This window comes from Loxodonta africana, chromosome 8 (genome assembly GCF_030014295.1).
Source record: "Loxodonta africana isolate mLoxAfr1 chromosome 8, mLoxAfr1.hap2, whole genome shotgun sequence".
Lineage (NCBI taxonomy): Eukaryota > Metazoa > Chordata > Mammalia > Proboscidea > Elephantidae > Loxodonta > Loxodonta africana.
This window is the reverse complement of record NC_087349.1, coordinates 121570312-121598027: the sequence shown is the minus strand read 5'-3', so window position 1 is coordinate 121598027 and position 27716 is coordinate 121570312. Positions and strand designations below refer to the sequence as shown.

At 40.8% G+C, this 27716-nt stretch overlaps 1 protein-coding gene across 1 annotated transcript in view; it reads right to left on the bottom strand.

The window, feature by feature from the left end:
* GLUD1 (glutamate dehydrogenase 1) overlaps positions 1-27716 on the bottom strand; it is a 45881-nt gene that overhangs the window by 16494 nt on the left and 1671 nt on the right. The window contains exons 2-5 of the mRNA XM_003418601.3: positions 11594-11674; positions 11017-11072; positions 9100-9163; positions 4083-4177 (exon numbers count right to left, since the gene is read on the bottom strand). Of these exons, the coding sequence (XP_003418649.1) occupies positions 4083-4177; positions 9100-9163; positions 11017-11072; positions 11594-11674 (296 nt within the window). The remainder of the gene's footprint in view (positions 1-4082; positions 4178-9099; positions 9164-11016; positions 11073-11593; positions 11675-27716) is intronic.

Below are 27716 nucleotides of genomic sequence, written 5' to 3'. Positions count from 1 at the left end.
AATTTGGAATATACCTCATCAAGGTAAAAATACCTAGAGACCCAGAAATTCTACTTCCAAGAATTCCATTTTTTTGTATATTTAGTATGCTACCATTTGGGTTTTAAAAAGAAAAAGGCATGTGTGAGCAAGGCACAAAGGCTGCATGCCTGTGTGTGGGCAGAGGGTCTTTGGTGGCAGCGGTCAGCTCTGGACAGAGGGCTGAGAACAGAGGGGGAGGCAGCAGTTTTCACAACCCCCCTTGTTGTACTCTTTGAATTGATGACATGCATGTATCACTGTTTAGAAACAAGTGTAATTAGAAAAAAGAAGAATGGAAGGGCTCCCTTCCAAAGTATCAAATATACCGTACCCTACAGCATTCCCCAACAATGTGGAACAGGCAAGTTTGTCAGTAGAAACGGAGAACCCAGAAAATCCTATTGCATACAGGAGATGCATATACAACAAAGGAAGCATTTCACGTCACTGGTTAATGTATGGACTATTTAACAAACTTGCTGAGGCAATCTGCTGCCCAAGTGCCTTACCTCATTCCATGCGCCCACCTCCCACATACATTTCAGTTGGACGAGTTAAAAACTGACCTAACCTTCAACTGTGTATGGCTTAAATATTTTTACAGTGAGAACTCAGAATCGTATTACTTGTGTAACTGCCAACAACAAAAAGCAGTCAAGTAAAGTGATTTACAGAATTGTTTTCCCACAGTTTTCTTTCATGAATAATTAACACTCATGAATACAGAATTGCAAACTAGTGCCAAAAGCTTTCAAACAGTGAAAATGCAAATGCCGGAGCTGACAGAAATACTGTCTGAGGTTGGGCATGGTGCCAACTGCCAAGCTCACCAGGATACTCAGTGGTCTCTGAAAGCCCAGGGATGAGAATGGCCCTCTCCACCAATGCCAGCTCTTCCAGGTGGACCTAGAAAAAAGGAGCTGCGTGGTTCAGGCTCAAGTCTGAAAATACATAATTAACAAAAACTATGGCTTCCTGCCAGCACAACTTGTAAAAGGCAAGGTCATGGAAGCACCACAGACACATCCAAACTCCCTGAGGGACCAACTTGCTGGGCTGAGGGGTGTGGGGACCATGGTCTCAAGGAACATCTAGCTTAACTGGTATAACAGTTTATAAACAAAATGTTCTAGAGTCTACTTTGGTGAGTAGCGTCTAGGGGCTTAAAAGCCTAAGATACTCCACTGGTCTCACCCCTTCGGGAGCAAGGGAGAATGAAGAAAACTAAAGATACAAGAGATAGATTAATCCAAAGGACTAATGGACCACATCTACCATGGCCTCCACCAGACTGAGTCTAGTACAACTAGATGGTTCTTGGCTACCACCACTGACTGCTCTGACAGGGACCACAATAGTGGGTCCCAGACAGAGCTGGAGAAGAGTATAGAACAAAATTCTAACTCACAAAAAAAAGATTATACTTACTGGCCTGACAGAGACTGGAAAAACCCCGGAAGTATGGTCCCCGACACCCTTTTAGCTCAGTAATGAAGTCACTCCTGAGGTTCACCCTTCAGCCAAAGATTGGACAGGTGCATAAAACAAAATGAGACTAAAGGGGCACAACAGCCTGGGGGCAAGGACTAAATGGGAGGAGGGGACAGGAAAGCTGGTAATGGGAAGCCTAAGGTCGAGAAGAGAGAGTGTTGGTATGTCATGGGGTTGTTAACCAATGTCATAAAACAATATGTGTACTGTTTAGTGAGAAGCTAGTCTGTTCTGTAAACCTTCATCTAAAGTACAATTAAAAAAAAAAAAAAACCCAACCCTATAGCTTCCTTACCTTAGGCTCTAATTCGGCATTTCCTATCACTTAACAGGAAAAGTCTTTTAACAGTATAGTCAAAGGTTTAGCTGGCATCACTGTAAATAAACTACAAAGAATATACTGACTGCTAGCTTGCACTATCCAGTCTATTATTTGTTTAAGAAGAACAAGAGACCATACCCAGAACTCATTTTACATAAAAAGGTGACGGATGGACAAGTGACTGCCCTTTTGGAACGACAGTCAAAAGCAAAATTTTTTGAAGTGTTTTGTACTGGTCCTGTCTTATTTTAGGGAATTTCTGCAATTTACATAATGTAGTATAAGAGTCCCTGCATGGTGCAAATAAATGGTTAACCCGATCGGCTGCTAATCTAAAGGCTGGCAGTTTGAGTCCAGCCAGTGGCATCTTGGAAGAAAGGGCTGGCGATCTTTACTTCTGAAAAATCAGCCATTGAAACCCCACGGAGTACAGTTCTACTGACACGGATGGGGTTGCCATGAGTCTGAGTCAACTGGACGGCAACTGGTTAGTATTTATAAATATTGATTTTTGTGCTTACTAAAAGGTTGTGTGCTGTTGTACGCACGTTATATTATCGATTTAACCCTCATAATCGCGCTCATATTAACCTCGTTTTACATAGGAGGACACTGAGACACAGAGAGCTGAAGGCAGCTGCCCTAAGTCACAGAGCTGGGAAGCGAAGGAGCCATGAGTGAAGTCCAGGCCGTCTGCCTGTGCTCCCAACTACCATACAAACCACCTCTCCAAAATGCCAATGACCTCGAAATGCCTCCGCAGGAGGCTGCAGCCATCCCTTTCCCCTTGTCTCCCTTTCAGAAGAACTACTCCTCCTCTTCTCCAAGACCAATTCTTCCACTCTTGTTGTTAGGTGCCCTCGAGCTGGTTCTGACTCAGTGACCCTACCTACAATAGCACAAAACACTGCCTGGTCCTGCGTCATCCTCACAATTGTTGTATTTGTTGCAGCCGCTGTGTCAAGCCATCTCGTTGAGGATCTTCTTTTTCGCTGACCCTCTACCAAACATGATGTCCCTCTCCAGGGACTGGTCCCTCCTACTGATGCAGTGGCTTCAACAGCGGACTCAAGCATAACAACGATTGTGCGCATGGCGCAGGACCAGGCAGTGTCTCGTTCTGTGGTACATAAGGTCGCTATGAGTCGGAACCAACTCGACGGCACCTAACAGCATCAACATGTCCAAAATATGTGAGATGAAGTCTTGCCATCCTTGCTGCTAAGCTCATTCTAGCTGTACTTTTTCCAAGACAGACTTATTTGTTCTTCTGGAAGTCCATGGTATATTCAATATTCTTCCCATCACTTAAATGCAACAATTCTTCTTTGGTCTTCCCTATTCATTGTCCAGTTTTTGCATGCATACGAGATGACTGAAGATAGCATGGCTTGAGTCAGGTGCACCTCAGTCCTCAAAGTGACATCCTTCCCTCAGGGCCCTTACATTAAAACTTCGCCAGGTCTTTATGCCATCGGGGGACTCTGCTCCCCTATCTGCTGCCCCGTATCTCTTGCACCCTCTCTGTCTCACCAATCAATCTGTGTTCACAGCACTCACTGTGCCAGACAACCACAAAAACCTAAGTCTTTCTTTCTGGACAATGGCCATCTTCCAAGTTGTCTTCTCTTTGCTTCTCTCCAGGGCTATTTTTCTTTAGCGGAGGTTCACTTTATGCCCTACTTCCCTCTCTCAATGCCCTCTGGCTGTCTGGCTGCAATCTCACTACTCTGTGCATAGCCTGGTTGCTGAATCTGGTCTCTGCAGAAACCTGGTCCTCAGCATCCACAGCACCGAGCTTTCAGCACCCCTTGTCCTTTCGGAGCTGACTGCTTTTCTTTCGTAGATCACTCTTACGTCTGCCCATTTCTCTCCAACTTCACCGACACCATTGTAAGCCATTATGCTTTATCTGTGCCTGTATCTTAGCTCCTTTTCAAGCTGAGAGGCCATGGAGGGAAAAGTCAGGATCAAATATTTCTTTTTTTCCTTCCAGTGTCCAGCAGCCTGTCCTGATTTGGTGTTTGAGGATCTGACCGCAGGAAATAAAGCAGCTTGTAGGCGAATGCTCAATCCACAATTAATAAATTTATGATTTAAGGATGAACATACAAATCAAGATTACTATTAAAGGGGAGGAGGAAAGCCCAGTGGTTTTCAACTTCCATGCACAGTCTGTTTAGTTATTTCTTGTAGGCAGAGATTCATGCGCACAAATGAAACCATCAGGTCTCTGATGGGTACTCACATAGTGTCCTATGGTGCTGGCATAGGTGTCAGCAATCCAGGACATCTCCCGCTCACCCGTGCTCATGTCAGGGGCAGGCACATCAATGCCAGGACCTGTGGGCACAGGGAAAGGGCACAGGATCATTTCAGATACAAAGGGCCTTGTAATTCTTATACTAACAGTCACCAAAACTTCAGATTTTCTTTACGTAACTAATTAAAGTCACAGAAATACTCATTAAGTGCTTCACTACAAAACTTATATATATACAAATATACGAAGTAATTTCTCCCACTGGCATTTACTTGCCACATGTTAGGAAGTTAGCTATGAACAACAGACATAAGCCCTTAGTAGGACTCTTGAGTGAGCAGCCACATGGGAGTCAGTTTTGCTTCTCTTAGCCTCAGAACCCTGAACTGCAAACGGAGCGAATAGTAGCACCCTGCCCTAGAGAAGCAGGATTGGTGCAGTTCAGGAGTTACATGAGACGGTATAGGAGCATGCCATTGTATGAATGTAAACGCCCTCAACAAGTAGAAAAAATGGGGAGAAAGCCACGTCACTGCAGCGATGGTGTGGAGCCCTGTGACACCTGCACCCGTGAGACAATGCTGCTTTGACCTCGTTACTCAAAGCTAACTCACTCAGTGTACATGTTTTCAATTCCTTAGATCATAGCAAATTAAAAAGTTTGAGGACGGAATAGGAATAAATAGTACACTGATAGCACTAATAATGGCCACAGTGAGACATGTGATAAAAAATGTGTAACTGACGCTTGCTCAAATCTGTAAAGACAGGAATACGTCAACATATGCTTATTAAAAATACTAAAATGAGAGCAACCTAACTGTTCACACTAGTGGGACAATAAAATAAAATACAGTATATTTACACAAAGAAATACTACGTAGCCATTAAAAAGATTGTTACATATACATATAAGGAACCTGGAATGACCACCAAAATATACATGTAGAAAAAAGCAGGTTTCATACAGCATGTATAATATGCTTCCATTTATATACAATTCTCTTTCTATATATATGTTATTAGTTGCCATGGAGTTAATTCTGACTCACAGTGAACCCATGTAATACAAAATATAACTGCTCCATAGGGTTTTCTGGGCTGTAATCTTAATGGAAGCAGATTGCCAGGCCTTTTCTTCCACTGGGGTTTACCCTGGCACGTGTGCAGAAACTGCTCCACAGGGTTTTCAAGGCTGTGGCCTTTCGGAAGCAGATCGCCAGGCCTGCCTTCTGAGGCTCCTCTGGGTGGGTTTGACCAGTCAACCTTTCAGCTAGTAGTCGAGTGCTTAATTGTTTGTGCCACCCAAATGACCCTTTCCTTTGGATCCTTATAAACAACCTCCCTGAAGCCACACTCATCCACCAACACTACACTACTTAGAAGGATTAAGGCCTTGTTCCCTTGCCACTGAGTTGATTCTGACTCAGAGTGATCCCATAGGACAGAGTAGAACTGCCCCCTAGGGTTTCCGAGGCTGTAATCTTTACGGAGGCAGACTGCCACATCTTTCCCCCACCGAGTGGGTGGTGAGTTCAAATTGCCGACCTTGCAGTTAGCAGCTGGGCACTTAACCACTGTGCCACCAGAGGGCTCTTTTGTGTTCTATTCTCACTCCCCAATAAATGGGCTCCACTGCTGCCAACTATTTTCTCACAATTCTCGTTCCTTCAGAATAACATATCTCAGCTGGAGATTAGTACAAATTTGTCTAGTCATATTGCTTTTTTCTTAAGGTACAAATGCTAAATTGCTCCTGTATGCCTATCTACAAAAGCGTTATGCTTGTGTTCAACAACACTGAGTGTTACATAAGCTCCTTGCATCAAATTCCAGTTCTGATTGGAGAACGGCTATTGGCCAAGTGGAAAATTTCAGGTATACAGTTTCAAACAGGAAATGTATAAATGGTAAGCTGCTTCTCAAGAACATCAATTAGTCTAGACACACCAAAGGTGAAGCAATTCTCCACGACCAAGTGTTGTTATCAAGCTTATGAGTTTTCTACTCTGTGCAAAACCAAGGAATAGGGACGTGCAGAGTACAAGGAATTCCTGAATTCCAGGTAAATTCTCAAATATCTTATAGGGAAAAGCCTGAGGCAAAAAGTCTACCCTTTTTAAAAAAGGTAACTATACTTAAATTAAAATCCCATTACTCAATCTCATAGCAGTACAAATTAAAACCATATGATCACCTCAATAGATGCAGAATGAGCATTTTTCTCCTTTTTCTATTTATTTCTACTCACTAATTATGATAAAAAATTCAAAAGACTAAGACTAGAAGGGCACCTTTTCAACATGATAAAGGGCATCTATGAAAAACCCTTAACATTACACAGAATGGTGACATACTGAAAGCTTTCCCCCTAAGGTCAGGAACAAGAAAAGACAAAGAAGTCCACTCTTGCCACTTCTACCAACACTATATTGGAGGTTCTGGCCAGGGCAATTAGGCAAGGGAAAAAAATAAAAGGTGTCCAGATTGGAAAGGAAGAAGTAAAACTATTCCTATTTGCAGGTGACATGATCTTATACATAGAAGATGCTAAGGAATTCACAAAAAAACAAAACTACTAGAGCTACTGAAGGAGTAGAGTTCAGCAAAGTTGCAGGATGCAAAATCAACACATAAAAAGCTACTGTACTTTGGTACACTTGCCATGAACTATCTGGAAATGAAATTAAGAAAACAATTTTGTTTACAACAGCAACATATTTTTAGGAACAAATTTAGCAAAACATGCATTTAAGACTTGCACACGGAAAACTACAAAATATCGTTCAAAGACACTAACCCAGAAACCCAGTGCTATCAAGTTGATTCCGACTCATAGCGACCCTATAGGACAGAGTAGAACTGCCCCATAGAGTTTCAAAGGAGCGCCTGGCGGATTTGAACTGCTGACTCTTTGGTTAGCAGCCGTAGCTCTTAACCACTACGCCACCAGGGTTTCCAAAGAGACTAAAGACAACCTAAACAAATGGAAACACATCCATTTCTCATGGACTGGAAGATGCTAAGATGGCAATGTTTGTTAAACTGATCTACAGGTTCAATGTGACTGATCTCTATCAAAATCCCAGCTGCTTTTTTTTTTTTTGCTGAAATTGACAAAAACAAACACACCGAACCCACTGCTATTTAGTTGATTCTGACTCATAGCAACCCTACAGGAGACAGCAGAATTGGCCCATAGTGTTTCTAAGGAGTGGCCGGTAGATCTGAACTGCTGACTTTTGGGTTAGCAGCTGATCTCGTGACCACTAAGCCACCAGTGCTCCAACTTGGTCCTAAACTCAGTGTGACAGGGCCACGACACAGATTCAGGTCTACTGTGAAGTCTGAAGCTCTCTGTGGAAAGGGATGTCACTAAATAACAGATAAATGACATCAGTTTCAAAGGATTGTTCAGTTATGTGCTCTGAGGGGACAGAAAGAGCCTCTTTGGCCTCTTTTCCTGTGCTCAGTGTTCTGGGTCCAGGTGGCAGTTAAGCTGTACCAAAGGGTAAAAAAGGCTTTTGAACACAAAGTTAAACTACTAGTATTTCAGTTCTAATTTCTTTTAAGTGTTCCAACAAATCATTTTTTAACCTTTGGAACTAGAAGGTATTTGTCAAGATAGATAAAATCTAGAGACTCTAGATATGGGCAATAAACACAGCTAAAAAAGTCTAAAGCCAGTAAAGTATTTATGTTTAAGATTTAGGCTAAGAGGAAATATAATACAAAAATTATGAAAGTTAATCAATAGGCTGCTGAACATGACTTCAATTATTCAATCGCAGAATAAGTAGGTATTTCTCTAAATGTGAACAAGGTTTGGTAGTTCACCTACATGACCTAGTGCTTCCCCAGTACAGTGACTGCACAAGTAGAGTTCACAGGAGCCAAATACCTTTCACATTATGAAAGACAGGTCAAATTTACTAACGTTTTAGTGGTACCTTTATTTTACTACCACATGTTTGTTTATTTCATACTTTTTCCTACAAAAGGGAGCAACTTTCAAAACAAGGGTATCTTAAGTCCCCAGGAGCCCGTTAACAGTGGGGAAAATACTGCGGAAGAGAAACAAGGGCAGAAAGCAGTTAAAAAGCAGGTTTTCTTTCTTATTCCAGCCTGACTTTTTTCTTTTAATCTGCTAATAGGGCACTCAAAGTTACTGTTGTTCCTCAAATCAGAACCCTTCCAGATCAAGAAAAGAAATGTAAAGAAAGTCTTAATTTGCTTGAAAATTAAAGAGTAAACGACTAATACTGATATAGCACAGAAAAGAATATTCACATCTCACATTAAAAGAACACATAAGCTCAAATAATAGTAAGATACAAAAACAATCAAGCAAATGAAGATTATTATCTTCAGAAATCTGGCCTGTTTGGCAAAAGCTGCTAGCAACAAACCCCAAGAATCTCCAAAAGCAGACAGTGGTAGCCAAGTGAGTGATCAGCAATCACCCCACTGACTGTTCCTGCTGCCCCAAAGGGGTGGCCAGGCCTGCTTAACACCTCCAATTCCAAAAGGCATCAGTGTTCTCACTGCTTTAGGAAAGCAGTTACTACTGCAAAAACCTAGATATTTTTTGTGCGAATACTGGTGCCTGAAAAAGTATGGCTTTGGTCTTCCTGGACATCTCAAGAGGAAATGTGCAAACACAGCAATCTAAAACTCTCACTGTGTCTGTATAGGGAGAAGAGGCGGCAGCGACAGCTCACTGGTGTCCACCCTAGTTGCCTAGAACCGGAACTTTTCCATTAGAGATGTGCCCTAAATAGGCCCCAGTACGTTCACTGTATCAATCGCTCAATCTAGTTTCTCACAGTAAGAGAGCAAGTTGACTCACGTACTTACAGATAAAAGAAAAAACAAACCCACTGACATGGAGCCAACTGTGACTCATGGAGACCCCATGTGTTATAAAAGCAGGGGTTCATATTAAGACAATGACATCTTAAGTGTTCCCACTTTAGGTGGAAACCTAAATGGCAATACATACCAATAAAGCCCTTCTTTGCTAGCTCCATGGTGAACCTCCTTGTAATCTTTTCCAATTCACTATCCTGTGAAGAAAAAGATAAAAATAAAAACAGTGAAAAAAGCCTTCTGATGGAAAAAACCACTTGGGAAGAAAAATAACTACCATATTTTTTATTTACAGGACATTTTTTCATACATCTTCTTGTATAATCCTCACAACAATTCATAAAGTAGGCATTTACATTTTAAAGATGAGGAAATGAGGAATCAGAAATTATGTAACACAAGCAAAAGATAAAGAATTCCAAACCCAGTTCCTGTTCTCTTTCTATTCATATAGGACTGTATGAGCCATCCTGTGGTGAAATGAGTTCCTTTATGTGGCCTTCAGCCTCGGTTCTTCAGAAAAACAGCTTGAGAGATTTTTCCCCTAAGCCCTGAGGAGTTAACTTTGTCCTAGTTTTCTACCCCAGAGGATTTGTTAGTTTTGTCCAGGTTGAATGACATTTCCTGGGGAAGTTATAAACAATTTGTGGTTTGATACTTTTTGTCTGGTCCTGGGCTGCAGCCTGCCCTCTGATTGGTATGCATCTTGCAGGGACTGGTCAACAGACTATGCAAATGAGGTGAGTTGCACCCTACTATACAAACGAAGTGCCTGTGGTCTACAGAGAGAGGATTGATCTGTTTGTAGCCCCTGCCATGAAATTGACACCAAAAAACAAAACAAACAAAAAACCCAAACCCAGTGCCCTCGAGTTGATTCTGACTCATAGCGACCCTACAGGACAGAGTAGGACCGCCCATTAGAGTTTCCAAGGAGCGCCTGGCGGATTTAACTGCCGACTCTTTGGTTAGCAGCCGTAGCACTTAACCACTACGCCACCAGGGTTTCCACGAAACTGACAAGGAGTTGTAAATATTAAGTAGCCAACCCAACAGACTTTTTTTTTTTTTTGAGACAGAAAGAAGCAAGAAGAGAAGCAGCAGAAAAAAGGAGCAGAGAAAGAGACAGAGGAGGAAAGGAACCACCGAAAGGAGCTGTAAAACGGGTGAAGGGCTTTAACACTGAAGACAGTGAGAGTCCTGGAAGGGCCCAGCCGCAGAGCTGGGGCGACAGACAGCAGGGCCAAGAGGAGATGAGAGAGCTGTCCTGCACTGCGTAAGGGAGACTTTGCTTACATGCTTTCTGATCCTGAGTTGTAACCTGTTATCTCTCTAATAAACCCCATAACTGCGAGTATGGTCTGTGAGTTCTGTGTGGCCACTGCAATGAACTACTGAACCTAGCAGAAGTAGAGTGTGCCATGGAGAGACAGCTGATGTCAAAACTGATAAAAAGGTTGGAGGGTGGAGGTATGTTTGACTTCTGCCTCACAGGAATCAGCTTTGGGCTGATGCTGTGTGATTCTCTCTCCTGCTCCTGAAGTTAAATGAGGTCTGATGATGCCATGCCATTTTTACACATTCCCATGGTATATTTTAATTGACAAGGTGAATTTTAATGAGACAATATAATCATATGTATTTATTATACTTGTATACAGATTGCTAGCTAATTTGGTACTATGTAAAACATAGTAGCAACCAGCTTTATTAAACTTGGAACTGATAGTATAAGCAAGATTTTTACTGGATTATTTAAAATATTTATCACTAGGACTCTGAGATCTCAACATTAAAACCTCAGATCATAGTAATTATAAACATGGATATAAATGTCTAACAATACGAAAAGTATTAATTACGTTTTAACCAAAAAAAAAACGATGTTGACATTAAGCAGGTGACATGTTATATGACAAAACACTCATTGAGTTATTATTTACTTGATTTTCCATTTGTTTTAAAAAGCAATAGGTACCATTAATCTCACTGATATGGGGAACAGAAAGAAGCCCAGCCATTCTGAGTCCTTCAGCAACTCAATACTTACGGTGTAGTTCTTGGGGTTGATCTTCACACCAGCTTTAGCACCTCCAAATGGCACATCTGAAAGAGAAGGCGGCAAGTTGTTATTCAAAGGTTAAAAAAGAAAAACAAAGCACTAAGCAATATTACAAAAGCGTGTGATGCTTCGAGTTTTAATTTCACAAAATTCAAGTAATAAATCCACACTGATCTCTTCTAAAACGTTCTACTCTAAATTCTAGTTACCAAACATTATAAGACTAGGCAAGTTACAATATGCATGTAGTCAGTGCTTTCTACTACTACTAAACATAACATTATAACTGGCTTCTTTCTACTGTGCTTTGATAGTATTTAGAGTATGGAAAAGGGACTTACAAGTCTATACTTTAGATTACAGTTAGTTCCTATTAAAAATTCTCCACTTGAAAAGACGAAATCTTAAAGAAGACGCAGGAAAAGGTGATATAAGCCTCAAAACGCGCAACTTAAAAAAAATCCGTTCTGATAAGGTACATTTCTGTAGCAACTTAAAAATAATTTTGTATGTAAACATATTTCCTCAGAGTCTTTTTTAGGTAAAAACAAAGGCAGTCACTCACCAACTACTGCACATTTATACGTCATCAGAGAAGCCAGGGCTTTCACTTCATCTACGCTCACGTCTGTGCTGTAACGGATGCCTGTCAGGGTAAAAAAAAAAAAAAAAAAAAGAGGAGGGTGAGAAAAAAGTGGATGTGGTTAGTTTTTTTATATTTGTATTTTACACTTTGGTTATTTATAAGAACACTGGAAGCAGCTTATGTGTCCGAACACCACAAAAAGGCAATACAAAACTCAAAAGGAAAAGCCAAGAGAAAAAGACTGGTGTGGAAGAGCAGTTTTTGCTTTCTGTAGCAGCAGATAAAAACTCTTAGGGACTTAAAGGTGACTATGACACAGTCTCTGCCCCCAAGGAACAGACAACCCAGTGGGAAACAACAGTTAACTATGATTTCACAAGATAGAAATGAGCTTTGAATGAATGCTTTAATATTTTTCGTAAAGCAACTAACTCAGTGAAGTTTTTTTTTTTTTTCCTTTCCCCTTTTTCTTTTTCCTGTGAGTGATTTGGCAGCAGTGAGGTCAAGAATTTTGCTTTCTGATAACATATCAACATAGGCAAATGTCTACTCAACAAGTCAGGCAGATTCAACTCCAATATCAGGTGTCTAAATAGAGGTTTCAAACCAAAGAGACCTTCATTTATTACTTCCTTCACCCACGGCTACCAGAAGATGAGAAAGCAGAAAAAGTCATTTCTCCCTCCCGGGAAGGAGCAGTTGCTGTTCCCGTCTGCAAGGCTGAGAGGTGGCCAATTCAGCCTTCAGGTGTTGGTAGAGGGGACACAGGAAGTAGCTATGCCCACTACTCTGGCTTTGGGGGTCTTGGTCAATCATGCGCCCAAGCACTGCAGGGTGAAGTCAACTTTCCTCCTCTCCAGTCCACTGCTTCCCACTCCAAGAAAGGAGGCCTGAGTGATGTCTGCTCACCGATTTAGGCTCCTTGACTCTGTGTGTATGTGTGTGTGAGATGAAGGGTAATGGAGGAAGCTGCAGTATTTTTTCTACCCTCTTCTCTCCCAACAGGGCTTCAGCTTCCACCTTCCACAACCTCCACTGAGAGTCATGGGTAGTTGTGGTAGTCTCAAGGAATTCTCTTTAAAAAAGAACTCTGGGAATAAAAGTTTTTTTGGATAAAAAATATAAAATAACTCACAGACTAGCAGTTTGAGAAAACGTCCCTTGTTTATTTTAAAAGCCTGCTTTTTATACATTTCAGAAAATATCTACCTTAACATAAATGGTATGTTTTAAGAGAATTTTATTTGTTGTAGATATGACCATAAGCAGTAAATTTCAAAACGGAATATATTTCTTCGGTCTATTGGAAAAATAAAGGCATCCTGGTGGCAAAGTGGTTAATAAGAAATTATCATTATACTCAAGAGTAAGTTCTTAGAACAACTATATCCTGCATATAGTGGGTTCTCAAATTATTTGTGGAATGAATGTACCTGTTATTAAAATTTTAGAGCGCAAAGTGACAGCCATTTTTCCTAGTGTAGAGCAGATATCCGCATAGCTTACTCCTCCATTTCATTCAGGTATCTGTTCAAAACTTTTTCATCCCGAGAGGCCCTTCCTGCCCCCCTGAATTAAGACGTCTCCTTCTACATATAAATCACTTTTTTCATTGTTCTTTTAGAGCCTGTGGAAGTAAAGTAGACCCTAAGTCACTTTAATTTTTAATTTTTCTTGCTTCCTTAAATGCAGGAAAAGTTACTTTCCCTTATCCAGAGCCTTTAACATGGGGAACTAAAACTGGCTGAAACAGTAACACTCATATATCAAATAGCAAAAGCATTCAAATGGCAATCCCAATTTTCTAGACACAGATGCTAATTAAAAACCAAACTCCTTCCCTTGTACAAAAGAGTATAAACAAAATGTTGATTTTATTACAAAAGTCCTAGAGTGATGAGTCAGAAATGTACATGGATTAAAAACATGTTTCCAGTGGCTGGAACCCCCCAAATTCCTGTTTGTAACATAAGATTTTCCTTCCCAGCTACACCCACGTAGAAAGCACCATTGAAAAACACGGAAGTAGCTGTGTGGATGACCTAGCACGCGACAGGCATTTTCTGTAGAAGATGAGGCAATAAGGAACTTTTAGTGAACTGAGGCAAGGAGAAACTCTAAGGAAAGCAGCAGAGACAATTTAGTGGAATAAACACTGGGACAGAAAAGGGTGAGGGTAGGAAGGGGAACAGAAAGTAATATGAGTGTCTACTGCCTGGGCTAAAGAAGAAACATGCTTTCATTCCAACTTTCAAATTCATCAGTGAGATGGCAGTACACGAGCACAAGGTTAAACTGTTAATCTGAATAATGCAAAAGCCTCAAAGCATACCCATAAATCAAATATCTTGTAGTAATAAAAGTTACCCACACCCAGGAAAAGCTAGTTGGTCATCTTCTCTGGGATTAAAAATTAAAGATAACTTAAAAACATACCATTATCTGAAATTCTTAACCACATTAGAGGTTTAAGCAAGAACCTGACTGCAAAGAAGGTACTCGCCGCTCAATTTGGAAGTTTAGTGGATTGGGAGAATTCTACACAACTGGAGTATCAGGAAGACAAAATGATACAACACATACTTCATAGTTTTGAAAGAAGGGGAGAAACTAGCATTTTTGAATGCCTACTGTATTTCAAGAATACATTCAGTTTGAAGACAAAGTCATTCAAAAGTCAAATAATATGTAATATACACGTAAACCAAAAAAGCAAACCCGCTGCCGTCGAGTGGATTCCGACTCACAGCGATCGTACAGGACAGAGAAGAACTGCCCCATAGGGTTCCCAAGGCTGTACTCTCTACGGAAGCAGAGGGCCACATCTTTCTCCTGCAGGCTGGCTGGGTTCGAACCGCTGGCCTTTCAGTTAGCAGCGGAGTACTTTAACCACTGCACCACCAGGGCTCCTTAATATACACATATATACAAGAAAAGCCAGAAAACCTTAAAATGATTTAACCCAAAATGAGACAAGAGGGATCTTGTTTTCAGTCTGACTATTTTCCCTTTTCTGTGGGGTGGCAGTTTAGCAGAGGAAGCTGAAGATAAGCTGGATCAACAGGGGCAGCAGAACAGGGACAGAAACTAGAAGGTGCAAAAAATTCATTCTGGACATGGAGAAAAACAAATCAGGATTTTCCTGGTACCCTAAATGTCTGCAGAGCACTCTCCACTAGACTCTATTAGCACTAGTGTTGCTTGTGGTTTAGGAAGGCACCGGCTGTCTCGGGGTGACAGGGCTAACAGACATAAGACCTGATCACACAGAGAAGGGTGAAGGCAGCGGGTACATTTAATGAAAAGCAGGAAGCCACGGCTGACTAACCTACAAAGAAAATGGGTTGGTTACTCAGGTGGAGACAACAGGACTGATGCCATTAGAAATGGGGTTTAAAATAAAGGCCCACATTTCTGACCTGTTGACAAAAAGTAATCTGTGCTTCCAGTTCATCAGACAAAACTCAAGAAATGCTACCCATGACGTTTATTATTTATTAACCTTGTGTAAAGTTGGCAGAAGGGCTGGCAACAGAATTAAGTACTTTCTGCGATGGAAACTTTGTCATCAGACCTTTTATTCTCAAGATACTATACGGTTGTTTTAAGTTAACTAGCATCCCAATGTTTTAAAGAACATTAACAAAATGCAGATGTCTGTAAACTATACACAGCACATAGCATTCATTACTCTGCCTTTTAACTTAATTACCAAAGATATCCCTTAGTCTCAAAAGTCTACAATTGGTGTATACTAAGTTTTTCTAGGAGAAATAAAAATCAAAAACTAAAGTTGCTATCAACACCCCACCCCAGTGCCCTCGAAAGTTGCTATAGTGATGGAGAAAACAAATCAGCTCATTACTTTCAAAAGGACTCAGTGAAAACCACACAACTACAATACCTTGAATTTTTCTTTCTTTTGCTAGCTGACTCAGAAGCAATGCACACTCAAAAGCCCCTAGCCAGTAAGGCACCAATCTTGCTTTTTTGTGGTAAGTAATTAACTGAACACATTTATGAAAATTCAAAAGATTTTTAAAATTACTTGAACCTGGATCTCTGAACCTGTCACCGTGGCCTTCAAGTCGATTTCGACTCATGTCTATCCCATGTGTTACCGCACAGAGCTGTGGCCCGTGGGTTTTCTTGCCTACTGATTTATTCATCAGAAATCCAATTTGCAACTGTATTATCTTACTTTTCAGAAATTATTTATTCAACAACCATGAGTTTTACCACAAGCATACCAAAAAAAAAAAAACAAAAACCCACAGGGTTTCCAAAACTGTAAATCTTTGCAGAAGCAGACTGCCACATCTTTCTGCCGAGGAGCTGCTGCTGGTGGTTTTGAACTGCTGACCTTCAGGTTAGGAGTCGAAAGCTTTAAGGGCTCCACCACAAGCACAGAACACCCTCCTCCCCCGCCCCGCAAAAAAAACCAAAAGGCTTTAGAACAACTCTTGAAAACGCATGCACTAAAGCTCTTGCACTTGTTTGAACCTATTTTCTCCGTTAATACTAAAAACTTCCTAACTTACAAATGGGGAGAGGAGGGGAAGACACAGTGAGGAACCGGTACTCACCAGCAAGTAACACCCATGTGAAGTGCTATTAAGTCCCAGGTGAAAATTCAAACACTCAGCACTGAAAAGTGGCACGGTACTAGGGTGCAGGAGCAACCATATACTTTAACTGCTTCTGAGGAGCCCTCGTGGTGCAGTGGTTAAGTGCTCAGCTGCTAACCAAAAGGTCGGTGGTTCAAACCTACCAGCCCCTTTGAGGGAGAATATCTGGCAGTCTGCTTCCGTAAAGGTTTATAGCCTTGAAAACCCTATGGGGCAGTTCTAACTCTGTCCTATAGGGTCACTAGGAGTCAGAATCAACTTGATGGCAATCTTTTTTTTTTTTGGTAACAGGAGAAATAAAGTCGGAATCTATCCAATGGCAAGGGGCTTGGTTTTTTTTTTTTAAATAGTATTAATGTACTAATCTGAGGAAGAAGGCAGAGAAAAACAGATTTCTATCCCATTACCAAAATCTTAATTTTAACCATTATGAAGAGACAAACTTGAGCTTTTTGGGCAGTAAATATTTAGCAGATGTTAGAAAAATGGGATGTGAAACATCTTATCTCTTCTTTTCATTAGAAATTTTAAATTATATAAGACATGTATACATTCTCATGAAAATTTAAATACAGAAAAAGCTGACAGTTCCTTGATGACCACTTGTGATCCCAGTCTCCTTAGAGGTGACCACTTGTAGAGAGTTAAGTGCATATTCTTCCAAATCACTTTCCCTACATTTACACACGTCGTTGCTGCCGTCAGCTGCCGTGGAGCTGACCCGATCCACGGAGCCGACCCGATCCGTGGAGCTGACCTGATCCATGGTGACCCCATGTGTTACAGAGCAGAACTACTCCACTGGGTCTTCTCGACTATAATCTTTACCAAAGCAGTTCGCCAGGCCTTTCTTCCACGGAGCCGCTGGGTGGGTCAAGTCACCAACCTTCAGGTTAGCAGCCGATTGCAAATTGCTTGTGCCACCCAGTCTCCTAGCACACATTCGTAAAATATATCTTTGTTTTATGCTTAAGAATTTAACTTACTGCTCAGTGGATGGAGGGCAGGTTATGCATTGAAAGGAGACTGTCTTAGTTATCTTGTGCTGCTGTAACAGAAGTATCACAGTGGATGGCTTTAACAAACAGAGATTTATTCTCTCACAGTCTAGGAGGCTAGAAATCCAAATTCACGGCATCAGGTTTAGGGGAAGGTTTTCTCTCTCTGTTGGCTCTGGGGAAGGTCCTTGTCAACAGTCTTTCCCTAGGTCTAGAAGCTTCTTGGTGCAGGGACCCCGGGTCCAAAGGACATGCTTTGCTCGTGGCACTCTATTCTTGGTGTCATGAGGTCCCTCTCCTCTCTGCTCTATTCTCTTTTATATCTTTGAAGTGATTGACTCAAGACATAACCTAACCCTGTAGATTGAGTTCTGTCTCATTAACATCATAGAAGTTAGGATTTACAACACATAGGATAATTACATCAGATCACAAGATGGTGGACAACTATACAACGCTGGGACTCATGGCCTAGCCAAGCTGACACGCACACAATTCAATCCGTAACACGGACCTTGTTAATTTCTTATTCTGATAATGACAAACAGTAAACTTGGTCGTCCTATCACACTGAACAGGTCATAAAAATAAATTATAGCTGTACCATGCAAGGACAACGTCAAAAAAAAACACAAAACATATGCTTCTATTCCCAACGTCCCTGCAGATTATTTAAAACTGGATCTCCTTTATTTTCAAAATCCAATCCTCTTCCCTAATAATTCTTTTCTTTCCCTGATGCCACCATTTTTTCTACCAGTGTCTCAGGCAAAAAATTTTGGTGTCATTTTTGACTCTTCTCTCCATTGCATATATTTGACCTGTTGGGAAATACTGTCCTTTCTTCAAAATGGTTTATCTGTTCTTTTCTTTTCCTCTACTAGTCTGTTCCAATGACCAACCCCCCACACACACCTTGGCCAAAGCTACTGTCTTTTCTTCTTATCTGAAGTGACCTTTCCCCTCTCTAACCTTATCTAACCTTTTCTCCTTATCTGAAGTGACCTTTTCCCTCTCTAACCTTATCTAACCTTTTCTCCTTATCTGAAGTGACCTTTTCCCTCTCTAACCCTATCCAAACTTCTCTGCTCTCAGATCAAGACCGGCTCCCCATATCCTCTTTGAACTCCACTGCAACAGTGCCCTGGTTAGTGTGTTTCCAACGGTCACTTATTGACTGGTTCCAGGAAAGGAAAATGTAGAAACAGAACACTGAGCTAAAAGCCAAACAAGGATGACATAGGGCAGAAAATATCTTGAACTCTGCTTTATTTTGAGATAAATGAAAAGATCTCCAGTTTTTTTTATTTTTTACTTGTATGGATAGTTCCTCCAGCGCTACGCATGGTACCTGACAGCGAGCAGGCAGTTAAAACACATGACATAAATAAGCTAACTTCCAGAAATCTTGTGAGCTAAGGAATGTTTTTTAATTAAGCATAAAGTTTCAAGCTCTTGCCTGTAAAAAAAAAAAAAAAAAGGCGGCGGCGGGGGCAGCGAGGGAACAAAACCTATAATGGAAAAACTGATTTATGCAGAATACAATCTGCAGTTCATAAGAACAGTCTTTATTCAGTAAATCCCCAAAATGGGTACTACTGCCATTGGTTATTCCTTTGCTGTTTCTTTCTTGGTAAAAGGGACTAAAAAAACAGTTCATGTAAATCCTACTATAGCCCACTATGCACAAAACGCTTTTTTAGAGGCGTATGGTGACACATTTTTGATAATAAATGGCCAAAGGAGCCATACTATTGACAACCTATAGTTTTCATTTGTGTCACATTTCACTTTCCTCAAGACAAACGGCGATTCGGAGCAACTTGAAGGTCTGATAGATTTTCTCCAAGAATGATAACCAAGAGAAAGAACAGTAACTCATGGTAAATGAAGAATTTTCTTAGTTTCTATTTATGAAGAGACACTCGAAAGAAAGCCATTGCAAAATTATTCCACTGGAAAACCTTAAACATATATGCACTTTGGTAGAGAAACAAATTGTTATGGCTAGTACATTAATTTGTTAAATGCTAACGCCTTTGTACCTCTTTCAACAGAAAATTCTCTTTAAAATATTATTTCATTGTCTTAGTAATTAGGATAAATGGCCCTCTAAAGATATCATCTATGAATGAGTTTTAAATGCAAAGCTGTTTGAATGCGATTTTTCTAAGAAGAAGGCAGGTCTTCTGATAGCTTTAAACAAATTTCAAAAGTGTCTGTGATAGTTGAGAAAATGACACAGTGCTCAATCAATGGTTACTCTAAGATAGAATTTTTAAGTTTGTACATGAATAAATCCCAGACAATAATAATTAAGGTGGGCGCTGTAATCAGATGGCTGGAGTCTGAACTCCAAACCCTTGCTAGCTGTGTAACTGTGCCAAAGGTGCTTCACTTTTAGCCTTTGCCTTTTCATTTCAAAATCAGGAAACAGTACCTACGACTCATGGGACTGTGAGGAATAAAAGCAACGATGCATAAAAGCTTCTTAACAAAACGCCTGGCATACATGTGGAGCTCAATAAACGCTGGAAACCCTGGTGGTATAGTGGTTAAGTGCTATAGCTGCTAACCAAAAAGTCGGCAGTTTGAATCCACCAGGCGCTCCTTGGAAGCTCTATGGGGCAGTTCTACTCTGTCCTCTAGGGTCGCTATGAGTCGGAATCGACGCAATGGCAGTGGGTATTATTACCAGTTGGTTTGCCAGTTGGCCTCCGTGAAGGCAGAACGTGTGCAGCACTCCCAGGTACAGGTGCTGTTTTGTAAAGGAAATTAAAAAGGCCTTGTACAACCCTCTGTTGGGCTGTCTCCTTGCCCTTCACAAAACCTCTCTTGCCTTTGTCAGTATTTCACACATTCACACTTCAATATTGATGAAGAAGGAAACCCTGGTGGTGCAGTGGTTAAGAGCTACGATTGCCAACCAAAAGGTCTTCAGTTCAAATCTACCAGGTGCTCCCTGGAAACTCTGTGGGGCAGTTCTACACTGTCCTGTAGGGTCGCTATGAGTTGGAATCGACTTGATGGCAACAGGTTTGGTTTTGGTTTACTGATGGAGCATATTTCAGTCTGTATCAATTTCTGCCTCTGGAAAGGGGAAAATACTGATCCATGTGGACAGCTAGGCCAGTCTTAGATAACAGCTTTGGATTTAAAACTCTTGTTCACTTTTCACTTTGGAATTACGATTACTATTTGAATATTCAAATCATACATGAGTATTTTAATAGAGGTTTACTAGGTAGAGGGATTACTGGCGATTTATGAGTCGATGTGTTTTATTAAAGTGATATGCAGTTTTCTTCTTGTATTGTAAAACCCTAATTATTATGCAAAATAACCAGAAAAAAAAAAAAAGAGGGGAGAAGTCTCATGTCTGAGGCTAGAGCCCAGGAATTTCATGCCCACAGCTAATATTTTAATCTTCCTTGGGTCCAGGTGGAACCCTCAGTATTTTTAACATTAAGTGGATAAAAATGATTTTCCTACAGAACCTAAATTATCATCGACAGTACTAAAGCCAGTTTCTTCCCACTGTAAGGCAGAAAGTACACGCTCAATTTTTATTTCTTATACTTAAAACTTAAAAACTGCTGGTTTTACTGGCGTTCAATAAACACCATGCTTACCCTCCAATTACTGACGCTCCAATTCTTGCAGTGTACTTTGCATAATGAGTGAGCAGTAAGTGCTTCTCTTTTTCCACATGGGGTTTTTACTGCCAAGGCAAACTTGCTAGATGGATTCACACACAAGTGACAGGAAGACTAAGTGACAATCTGATGTACGAGTCTCTACCATCATGGTGGGTCTTCATTCCCAAGTATACTTAGGGGTGAAAGAGTCATTTGGCTTCCATGAAATAAAAAGGACTTCCTAATGGCAACACAGTTCCATATTTCACTAACAAGTATTAAAAGAAAATAAAAATCAACCTCAGGGATAAAGGCTAAGGGGTAGAAGACATACAAGTTACCTATCTTCCAAATCAACTTTTAATTTAACCGACAATGGCTGTATTTTATCTGTGGCAGCAAATGCAGACACACACCCACACTTTAATAAAAAAAAAAAAATCAGAACATGTGGGTTAATTCATAGTTACCCAAGTTTTCATGGCCGTTAACTCTGCACAGCAGATATATGTCAGACACCTTTCAGACTCGGTGTGTTTTTTTTCTAGTGAAAACAGAGGATGTCATTTTAAAATGGCATCAGTGCTTTCTGCAGGAACCCTGGGTGGCGCAAATGATTAAGCCCTGGCCTACTAATGAGAAGGTTAGTGGCTCAAACCCACCAAGAGGAGCCTTGGAATTAAGGCCTGGTGATACGTTTCCAAAAGGTCACAGCTTTGAAAACCCTACAGAGTCGTTCTACTCTGCTTAAGGGGACTGTCGCCATGAGTTGGAACAACAAAATCAGTGCTTTCTGCAGTCTTCTCCAAAGCACTACCATTGACCACAAAAATGCACCTCAGAGACCAAGGGAGATTTCTCCAGTCCATGTCCAGTCTAATCAGAGGCTTCGTCCTCAGTCCCCTGCCCTCTCAGCATTGTCTCCAGAAGACAAGCACAAAGACCACCTATCGCCTTCTTTTTCGCATTTGAACTTTTAAAAACAAGTCACTGCACGTGGATGAACCTGGAGGATGTTACGTTGAGCGAAATACTCAATCACAAAAGTAATTGTATATTTTCACTCTTATGAAATGACATGAACAAATAAAAATACAGAAACTAATGTTCATTAGTGGTTACCAGGGATCGAGGGAGGGGATTTGCTCTCTAGATAGCAGACATTTGTTATTTTTGGTGATATACGGTGAAGTGGACACAGCTTGATGAAAGTAAACGATGTCACTAAAAATACCCAAGAAAAAAGGACTTGTTGGTAATTGGTACAGCATATATAATTTTGAAACAACAGCAAAAATAGCCAAAAAATATATGTGTGGGTATACATGTAGGCATACATGTGTATAAGTATTTATGTCTGTGTGTATAGGTATATAAATCTATGTGACTGTATGCACACATATTCATACCTATAATAAAGCACAGAGGGGACGCAGTTACAGATACTTCTTAGACATAACCAAATACCTCTCAGAATTGGATTTCTGTGTTTGAAGGATTAGGGCAATAGTCTTGTAAGACAACTCAGCCAATTGGCATAATATAGTTCATAAAGTTATGCTCTACATCCTAGTTTGGTGATTAGTGACCTGGGTCTTAAAAACTTTCCAGTGGCTACCTAAAACATAACTATTGGTTTCTACTCACCTGGAGCAAGAGAGAAAGGAAACCAAACATGCAAAGACAAAACTAGTCTACGGGATGAATAGTCTACAAAAACCATGGCCTCGTCTACCCTGAGATCAGAAGAACTTGATGGTGCCTGGCCACCACTACCAACAGCTCTAATCGGGGCCACAATAGATGGGCCCTGATATAACAGAAGAAAGCATGGAACAGAATCTCAAATTCCTAAAAAACAAAACAAAAAACTCACACCTATTATACTGGTTGAGACTGGAGGATTCCCTGACACTACTGTCCTAAGAAACTCTTCAAATCTTGAACGGAAATTAACCCGAGGACACGCTGCAGCCAAAAAACAAATTGGCTCAAGAAAATAATATCGCCCGTAAGTATTATGCTCCTTAAAAAAATCAACTAGATGAGACAAAATGGTCAAAAATTACTTTAGAACAAAAATGAGAATGTAAGAGAGCTGGGACACCAGATTAACGGGAACGGGATCAACAGAACAGAAATAATGAGAGTGCTCATGCATTGTGAAGGACGTAACCAATGTCACCCAACAACTTGCATAAACTGCTGGATGGGAACCTAAACTGCTGTGTAAACCTTCACCAAAACACATTATTATCAAAAACAACAACAACAAAACAAGTCACTGGGTTAACACAGGGTTTTTTTTGGGGGGGGGGTACTGATACTTGTAACTAAAGGATTTAGGGTTAATGTATTAGAGGATTCCATTTATAGACCATGGACTAGATCTGAAAGATGGTAATTTCAGAAAGTTCGACATTGACTTAAGAGTTTTAATACCAAGACAATGGGGAGTGAGAACATGCTGGAAGAGAAAATAAACTGACTCCTACTTTAATGACTTGCAATTATCAATCTGTACTTTTCTTCTAAACTGATTTTTAAATGATACACTTCCTTCTAAAAAGGTAAGCGGTAGAATGGTTTCAGGCAGGAACAATCACTGAGTGATGTTTTTAAGTATACCAGAACCCATGAACAAGTATTCTCAAAGCAGTTGCCTATTCCGATGATGTTCATCTTTGCTGAAAACATTTCTAAAGCCTATAGCTCAGCTGACAGCACACTCCCCCTTCCCACCCCGGGTTTCCTGTGTCTGTACAGCCCTAAGACTGTAAATCTTTACGGAAGCAGACTGTCACATCTTTCTCCTGCAGAGTGGCTGGTGGGTTCAAACCACTGAGCTTTAGTTAGCAGCTGAGCGATTTAACCACTGAACCACCAGGTCTCCTAAATGAGAAGAGAGGAGCCCAAAAACAAGATGTACTGTTAAATGTTTACTTGGAATAAAGTGTGTGTCAACCACCAGTTTCCCTTACATAGACTGCAATCAGATTATTGCTCTGCTTCAACCTTGAGAATCTTGCTTCAGAAAACTCACACGTAAGGTAGAAGAACCGGGCATCAGGATTGGGGAAGACTCATTAACAACCTGCTTTATGGAGATGACACAATCTTGCTTGCTGAAAGTGAAGAGGACTTGAAGCATTTACTGATGAAGATCAAAGGCTACAGCCTTCACTATGGATTACACCTCAACATAAAACAAAAATCCTCACAACTGGATCAATAAGATTGAAGTTGCTAAGAATTTTACTTGGATCCAAAATCAACACTCACCAAAGCAGCAGTCAAGAAAGCAAAAGACGCATTGCACTGGGCAAATCTGCAGCAAAAGATCTCTTTAAAGTGTTAAAAAGCAAAAATGTCACTTTAAGGACTAAGGTGACCCAAGCCATGGTGTTTTCAATCGCTTCATGCATGTGAAAGTCGGGCAATGAGGAAGGAGGACCGAAGAATTGATGCCTCTGAATTACGGTGTTGGTGAAGAATACTGAATATACCATGGACTGCCAGAAGAACGAACAAACCTGTCCTGGAAGAAGTACAGTCAAAATGCTCCTTAGAAGTGAGGATGGCAAGACTTTGTCTCAGATACTCTGGATGCATATCAGGAGGGATCAGTCCCTGGAGGAGAATATCATGCTTGGCAAACCAGACGTTCAGTGAAAAAGCGGAAGACCCTCAATGGGATGGATTGACACAGTGACTACAACAATGGGCTCAAGCACGACGATTGTGAAGATGGTGCAGGACAGGGCTGTGCTTCGTTCTGTTGTACACACAGTCACTCTGAGTCGGAACTGACTCGATGGCACCTAACAACAAGGTCACTCTTGAGGAAAACGTAGATCCAGGAAGCTGAAGGTTAGAAAAAGGATGATAAGGTGCCAAAGAGGCTTTTTGCAAACTGGGTTGGAAGAGGAGGCAGTTCTGAGTATGTTGGGCCAAGAGCGCAATAAAGTATGCTTGAGAGTGAAAGACTTGATGAAGTTTATAGGGATTACCCAAAATACTTTTTACCTCAGTCATGTAATATATTCTGTATTTCTGAGGAGGTTAACAATTTTCTGGCAAATCAAGAAAAGCTTTAAATGTTTAAGTGGGGGAAATACCCCACTGAACAGAAGTCCCTGTTCGGATGCATATTGTAAATCAGGTGAGGGTGATAAACAGGTAGGGAGATCTTGGAGTGTCTTGAAAAGCAAAGCACGAAAATCTACAGTACCCACATTTTGCTGATCATCTACTCAGCATACTGTACACTACTTATTATTTTATTTTAAGGAACCTACAATTTTTTTTTAGCTATATAATCCCTCCCAAGCCTAGTCTCTCCACAGTCTTCCAAATTACTTAACATAATACATTTATCACTTTATAGAGGCCAATTTCCCTTCATATTATATTATCTTGCAATGCTTTCTACAATTTATTTGCTACCATTCAGGTTCTCTGTATCTTTATGCTGGGACTTAGGAGTGCTTTCTGTAGCATGCCTTTTGGTCAATGGAAAAAATAGAACAGAGAACTGTATCTCACACTAGTATCAGCAAACGCTACAGTAACAGAGCTTTGGCGTGGCTGATGCAATTTGTTGCTAGGTTCAATATGTTGGTATTAAAGCTGCTGTGGCAACAGGAAGAATAACAAACTTTAAACTTTCGTTGTTTTAGTGAGTTTCTGAAGCAGTGACTACACAGACAGGAATTTTTTGTCGGAATTGACATAAAAGAACAGAAGTGTATAAAGAACCTCAAGGAAATCAAATCGAGCCATATAAAAATGAATATACTGGTTGATGTGTATTATATCATTTAAGGGACTGGAAAATGCTGCCAATGAAACAGTAAAATAAACTTAATGTCCACTTTTATAAAATGGTGCAATATTTGCTACTCTTTGCCTGTTTTTCCAACATCCTTATTTGCTTCTCTCGGGAGTCTGAACTTGGATTCTTGTTTAAAGAAGGGAGGCAATGCTATCACGTGTGAGTCATTTTATATATTTTAAGAGCTGGAAGGGAAATTACAGGTCAAAGTGTTTCAAACCCTGGTTTTTGAAGAGGAAACGAGAGAGCTGAAAGAAAACTAAGCTCCGAAGATAAGTCACAGAATGGAAGTGGATGGGGTCAATGCAAATTTAGCAAATAGAAGTAAATTAGAAAATTGTCTAAAGCAACCTTTGTTCCCCAGCTGGGAACACCGGGCAAACTCGAGTTTTTCTGGTAAAAGACAGGGTTTCTAAAAATTATCGTTGGCCTTCAGCTCGCAGAGTGGAAAGAACACTGGACCAGACCTAAGGAGATGAAGGGTCTAGTCCAATGTCCTTTGTGCTTATTGGCCAAGTCGTTTCAGGCAAGACTCTTCACCTCCCTGGGTCTTACTTTCTTGGAGTTTTGACCTTTATTCTACACTTGCTTTTAACAAGAGAAAAACATATTCTGGCCTTTTCTATTTTAGGTTACCTTCAAACACCTTTAAAAATGACTTGCTATGCAATTTATTTGGGGGGGGGTGTGAGAAATGCTTTTATTTGCTCAAAGAAAGCAATCTGACTATAGAAGCCAATTCCACAAACATTCAAAATTTTAAAATACAGGATAACTTTGTTGTTTTTGTTATGTGCTGTTGAGTTCGATTTGGCTCATAATGACCCCATGCGACAGAGTAGAACTGCTCCATAGGATTTCTTAGGTTGTAATCTTTATGGGAGCAGATGCCAGGCCTTTCTCCCTTGGAGCTACTGGGTGGATTTCGGTTAACAGCCTAGCACTTAACCATTGCACCACCAGAGATCCTTAAACCAAAAAATCTGTTGCCCTCCGGCGACCCAAGACGACAGAGTAGAACTGCCCTATAGGATTTCCAAGGCTGCACTCTTCGCGGAAGCAGGCTGCCACATATTTTCTGAGGAGAGGCTGGTGGGTTGGAACCGCTGACCTTTCATTTAGCAGCTGAGCGCATAATCACTGTTCCACCAGGACTCCTCAGGGCTCCTTAAAACAAAACAAAACAAAAAAAACCAAACCCACTGCCTTTATTCCGACCCACAGCTATAGTGTCTCCCTATAGTGTCTACCCTATAGTGTCTCCAAGGCTGTAATCTTTACGGAAACCGACCGCCACATCTTTCTCCCACAGAGATGCAGTTCAAACTGCCCACCTTTCTGTTAGCTGAGCTCTTTCACCTCTGCACCACAGGAGCTCTCTCAGGGCTCCTTAACCAAACCAAACCAGTTGCCCTCAGGTCGATTCCGACTCATTGTGACCTTACAAGACAGAGCAGAACTGCCCCATAGGGTTTCCAAGGAGTGGCTGGTGGATTCGAACTGCCAACCTTTTGGGTAGTAGCCAAGCTCTTAATCACTGGGCCCCCAGGGCTCCTTTCTTTTCTTCTTGAATCTCAGATTCGGTGCTAGCCAGCAGCAGCACACACCCCCATGGCTATTTCATTCCATTGGTTGGCGGACTATCCTGCAGTCTACACCTTTAAGATTTACCCTGAGGCGCCCGGTGTTCGTCATAGATGTTACACTGTGCCTGTATTATTACCTTTTTGTCTTAATTAAATAAAGCTGTCCGGGTGGAAAAATAATTTAAAAGATTAACATGTAATTAGTAAACTCGTTTGGTTAATAAAACTGTCTAGATTTCAAATCTAAAAGGCAATAAACTTTCTTTGCTTCTGTATGCTTTTACTGTTCTCTAATGACAATTTTAAAAAATCAGAAAATAATTTCACATTCTGCATTGGAGTGCCCACGAAAACTTGCAGATGGGCCGGTCCTGCCCTTGTTGAGAAGATCATTTCGGCAAGACCCCACCCTGTGTGA